Source organism: Asparagus officinalis, chromosome 4 (genome assembly GCF_001876935.1).
Source record: "Asparagus officinalis chromosome 4, Aspof.V1, whole genome shotgun sequence".
Taxonomy (NCBI): Eukaryota; Viridiplantae; Streptophyta; class Magnoliopsida; order Asparagales; family Asparagaceae; genus Asparagus; species Asparagus officinalis.
The window spans coordinates 39,600,926-39,606,231 of record NC_033797.1 but is presented as its reverse complement, the minus strand read 5'-3'; the positions used below and the strand labels follow the sequence as shown (position 1 = coordinate 39,606,231).

Sequence of the window (5,306 nt, the reverse complement as noted above, 5' to 3'; positions counted from 1 at the left end):
TATGATCTTCAATTAGGTCGTCTTAGTTGCGGATGAAGCGATGATGAATCTTGACTAGAATTGCGACGACTTCATTCCGATTCCGCCAACCTCCTAGATGTCGTAGTTAAGCTCAATTCCATCCAACCTCCAACCGAGAATCTTTGTGTAGGATTCCTAACAAGTAAATACAAACACTCGACAAACGATGTTAGGAATTGTTTGTTAATCATCAAAACTAGATTATATAGTAGGCTCATAAACATGAAACCTAACAATAGAAACCCTACGTGGTTCCATCTAAGCCGTTGGAAATTGGAATAAATGGTTGGGATTGGGATGATTAGATGCTCTCCAATTACTACCTAATTAGAGAGAATCTGAATCCTATGAAGATCCTGATTCTACCTCATATAAACCTTCCTATATTTCAAGAGATACTTGACGTGCTCAAATTCAGGTTAAGTGGTTTAAATGGTGGTTCCTACCAACATAATTGATTTGGAGCTGTTTAGTTTGATTGCATCCGTAAGGATTTGATGCATTTAAATTATTTTGTAAACTACCTACTGGAAACCCTCTTTTTTTTGCGCTGTGCTTATGGTCATCGAGGAGGACCTTACTTTCTGCTAATTCAAACATTAACATAATGCCAGCATTGTACCAAATCTCAACATGAATTTCTTCTTAATTTGTGGAGATATACTAAAAATCTTTTTTCCCTTCAAACTATGAAAAACTACAATAGAATAATTTATCACAATATTAATACCATTTGATAGACTGCATTGGAAGGAACACAACAAAACCCAACCAAAGAGAGCCTAGATGCAAATAGGAATAGGATTTTATTTTATTTATTTATTTTTTCTATGTTGGAAAAGTAAAATGATTCTGTAATGGGTAGTGACAGTCGTTATTCATTATTAATATGTGAAAATTAATATGTATGTATACATAAAAGAATGTTTCAACTTGCAACATGACATAAACAATTTAAAAAATATATGCTCAAAATCTGCTGTTGCAGGACAAAAATGACTGTGGCAATAATCAGTCCAAGATCCATGCATACTGCCAGCAAAAACAGTGAATTTCCCTTGCAAATCTAACCACACTTTAATCACATCCTCTAACCGTATGTTTAATTAGAAACTCGGTCATTGCAGTCTGCAATTATCACCAAACCCACCGCATTCATTGTCTTGACTGGTCTATGGTCAAATCTAGGGTCACTTCGCCGGTGCACAAATCTTTTCCCAGACAAAATCACAACGGCTCTAATCCAAGAGACAGGCACAAAGTCAGGGAAATAATCAGCTTTTTTTTATGGAAGCAAGCCATTTAAAAAACTGACCTAAACCCAAACCCGTTAAGTGAATGCAAGTGACGCTCGAAAATTTGAAAGCACGTGGGTGAGGTTACCGTTCAGATCCAACGGCTAGGATTAAGTAGCCGTTGTCCTCAGACTTAAAAAGGACCCCCTCCCCAGACAGCATCTCCGATCTTCTCGTTCTCTATTTTTTTTTCTTGCAAAAATCTCCCAGTTACCTTCCCTTTTTAATTACTGATCAGTCAAAGAGAGAGATTTAGAGTTTCAGAGCTATAGAGAGATAGAGAGAGAAAGCCCCAATTAAGTTTGGGGTTTTCTTGCCGACGATCGCTCTCTCTCCACCGTCGAATCCGGCAAATTTCGAAGGTTACAATCGATACTTTTGATCTGATTCGGATCTGATCTTGGTACTGTTTACTGAATTGGTGATTTTGTTTGGATTTAGGATCCTAGAGGACGATGGAAGGAGCGAATGAGAACCGAGGAGTGGTTAAGCCTGTAAATTCGAGAGGTATTGTTGTTTGTGAAGCGTGATCGGTTTCAAGAATTGAACTTTGAATTTTAAAGGGGAACTAAATTAAAAGAATCGGGTTTCTTGTTTCAGAGATGGGGAATAGGAGAGCGCTGAAGGATATAAGGAATTTGGTTGGGGCTCCTCCTTACCCTTGTGCGGTTACTAAGAGGGCTTTGACAGAGTAATTTTTTTTTTTGGAATTTTTAGAGAACTGTTTATAGAAGAATTTGGCTGTTGCACTAAAACAGCACTATTTTTTTTACAGCAAGAATGTCATTGGTGACAATTTGAATCAGACCTTTGCGGCGCGGCGACCCATGACAAGGTAAGAGAGAGATCTTCATCACAATGCATTGATTTTTATTTCGACCGTAAGTTTATTGATCTTATTGTTTGTTTCCAGGAAATTTGTTGCTTCATTAGCAAACAAATCACAACCTTGTCATCAGGTATTTTCTTTACTCGAAGGATTTTGATAATTTCACGGCTTAGTTTTTAACTGACCAATTTGTCAGATACTAATCAGTTTTATGTCACCTATTTTTTTAATTTCGTCAAAGCACTGACTTGTGATTTTTCAGGTCGCTAGTAATAAACTTGGGGCTATTGGATGTGAGAGGCAAAAGAAATCTACCACCAGCGCTTTACAATCATCTTTGCCCACTGGTTCTGAAAAATTTAATGCAATTGATTTGGAGTTTGGTCACTCAGTCAATGACTTGCCCATGATTGAAGGGTCTGAAGAAATGGTTCGGTTTTTTCCCTTTTGTTCAATAGAGTTTTGCATTTAGTTCTATTCAATATTAGATTGAGTGCTAACTTTTTTCGCTTTGTTTTCAGGAGGACTGTGATCTCATGAAAGAAGTTGTGATGGAGGATCTAGTTGTGGAAAGTGCTGTAGATATTGATAGCTGTGACAAGAAAAATCCGTTGGCAGTTGCTGAATACGTCGATGATATATACAAGTACTACAAGAGAGTCGAGGTAAACTTTCCCCATCTTTTAATGCCATTCTTGCTTCTTTGTTGTGCTTCATGCTATAGGTGATTTTGAATTGTTCCCTCTAATGACATTTGTGTAATTTTTTGATGTTTGGAGAAAATGATAGTACTACAAGTGGTATTGATCCATCTAGAACTTGTAGGTCACTGAGACATCTAAATATTGGGGTTGACGCTTTCTCTTGACGAACTTAATGTACTCAAGCTAATCCATGGCTGCTCAAATGCTAGCAAATGAAGTAGAATTTTTCTCTTGAATTGGGGTATTATCTCATAGGATATAAGTTAAAGAAAATTTTCAAATAATAATAAGTAAAACGTGTCATAAAGTTAACTCCAGTAACTGGAGAGTGGACATGTTTGCAAGACCAGAAAATTGTGTTAATCATATTTATGATGCTTCTTCTATTCACCAAGTCAATAATTGTCTCGAACGAATTATTCAAAAAGGCTGTTCTAATGGAAAATATGATATAGAGAATTTTTCTCGAATTGTGGTATAATTGTAGAAATAAGTTAAAGAAAATTTTCAAAATGAGTAAGAATGTATCAATAGTCTTAAAGTTATCAACCCATTCAAATTTAGTCCAGTAATTAGAAAGTGGGCATGTTGTGCGCGAGGCATCAAATTGGGTTAATATTGATGATTCTTCTACTTACCAAGCCGTAATTGTCTTAAACAACACTTTTGTTGCAAACAAAATCAATTGTTTTCGTTCTTCAAATTCTATATTTTATAGTAGCTGAATTTAGTTTATTGCTTAACTCATGCAGACAGCTGGCTGTGTCAGTCCCGATTACATGTCCAGACAGTTTGACATCAATGAAAAAATGCGAGCTATTCTCATTGACTGGCTGATAGAGGTAAAAAAAAAGATTCTTCTAACACCTAATCCTTTCCTAAATGACTGGAAATTTTGTAATTTCATCATAAATTTTTTATTCAGGTTCACTACAAATTTGAGCTTATGGAAGAGACACTATATCTCACTGTCAACATCATTGATCGATTTCTAGCAAGGCAGAGTGTTATTAGAAAGAAGCTTCAATTAGTAGGAGTGACAGCGATGCTTCTGGCTTGCAAGTACGAGGAAGTATCAGTTCCGGTTGTTGAGGATCTAATCCTAATTTCTGACCGAGCTTACACAAGAGAAGAAGTGCTTGAAATGGTGAGAATACTTTTGTTTTCACTTTAACTATGTTGAAGTTTTATGAATAATCAAAATTTCCAGCTAAATTTGTGCATTGCGTTGTTGCGACAGGAGAGATTGATTCTGAACACTTTGCAATTTAACATGTCCGTGCCAACTCCCTATGTTTTTATGAGGAGGTTCTTGAAGACAGCTGATTCTGACAAGAAGGTTCGAAAATCATTTTGCTGACTGATTTATTAATGCAAATTACTTTCATTGATCACAATTTCCATATTTTTTCTTGTTTACTTTTATTTTTCAGATGGAGCTCCTTTCCTACTTCATCATTGAGCTGGCACTTGTTGAGTACCAAATGCTTAAGTTCCAGCCTTCATTATTGGCTGCTGCTGCTGCTGCCGTATACACTGCTCAGTGCAGTCTGAAAGGGTTCAAGTGTTGGACAAAGACTAGCGAACTATACACTACCTATACTGAAGATCAGCTTCTGTGAGTTTTAATTCTGTGGTTTATATAGCAAGCTTTTAATAAAAATTCCTTGTTGTTTTAATGAATTTATATTGTAGGGAATGTTCGAGAATGATGGTGGATTTTCACCAGAAGGCTGGAATTGGAAAGCTCACTGGCGTGCATAGAAAATACAGCACTTTCAAATTTGGATGCGCAGCAAAATCTGAACCTGCAGTTTTCTTGCTGGATACAAGACTTTAGGGAAGAGGCTTTTTTGATAATCTGATACGATGGCTAACTTAAAAGGCGTACATATGTTCATGCACTGCATCAAATGGTGAAAATGGTGCAACATAAGTTGCAAAATTTGGGCAACTGAAGTTGCGTATGCTGTATTGGTGTTTACTTGTTTCTTGCTAATGAGGGGTTTCTTGTTTCTAAAAAGGTACACTTGTGCAAATTAAAGTGTCACGGCGTTTATTGTGCCATTGCATGCTATTCAGTAAAATAAAAATATTCTTTTAAGGAAAATTGCTTCTATCCTTGATATATTCTATTGCTTCTATCCTTGATATATTCTATTGATCAGTCTCGATGGCTATTATATTGTAGGTTTCTTTGGTATTTCTATTTTCCAAAAATTATCCCATTTCAGTACTTGCTCCAGTTTGAGTTAAAAAGTTCCAATGGACTAATTTCAGGTTATGAGCTGTTTAAATGAAAGTTGATGAGGACAGAAGTGACTTTGATCGGGATTATTGTTTATTTATTTTTATTTTATTATATTTATTTATTTTTTGGTTGCCAGGAAGGTAAAGATATCAATTCAAAACTGTTAATTTGTACAGATTCTTTCCACATTCTCATCTGTAACTCTT

At 35.9% G+C, this 5,306-nt stretch overlaps 1 protein-coding gene across 1 annotated transcript; it reads left to right on the top strand.

Annotated features, from left to right (window-relative positions):
* LOC109837239 (G2/mitotic-specific cyclin-2-like) lies at positions 1,458-4,872 on the top strand. Its single transcript, XM_020405391.1, has 12 exons — positions 1,458-1,678; positions 1,758-1,823; positions 1,917-2,007; positions 2,092-2,151; positions 2,230-2,275; positions 2,408-2,575; positions 2,667-2,810; positions 3,602-3,691; positions 3,775-3,996; positions 4,090-4,188; positions 4,283-4,467; positions 4,545-4,872. The coding sequence occupies exons 2-12, from the start codon at positions 1,772-1,774 to the stop codon at positions 4,687-4,689; spliced, it is 1,302 nt and encodes a 433-aa protein (XP_020260980.1). The 5' UTR covers positions 1,458-1,678; positions 1,758-1,771; the 3' UTR covers positions 4,690-4,872.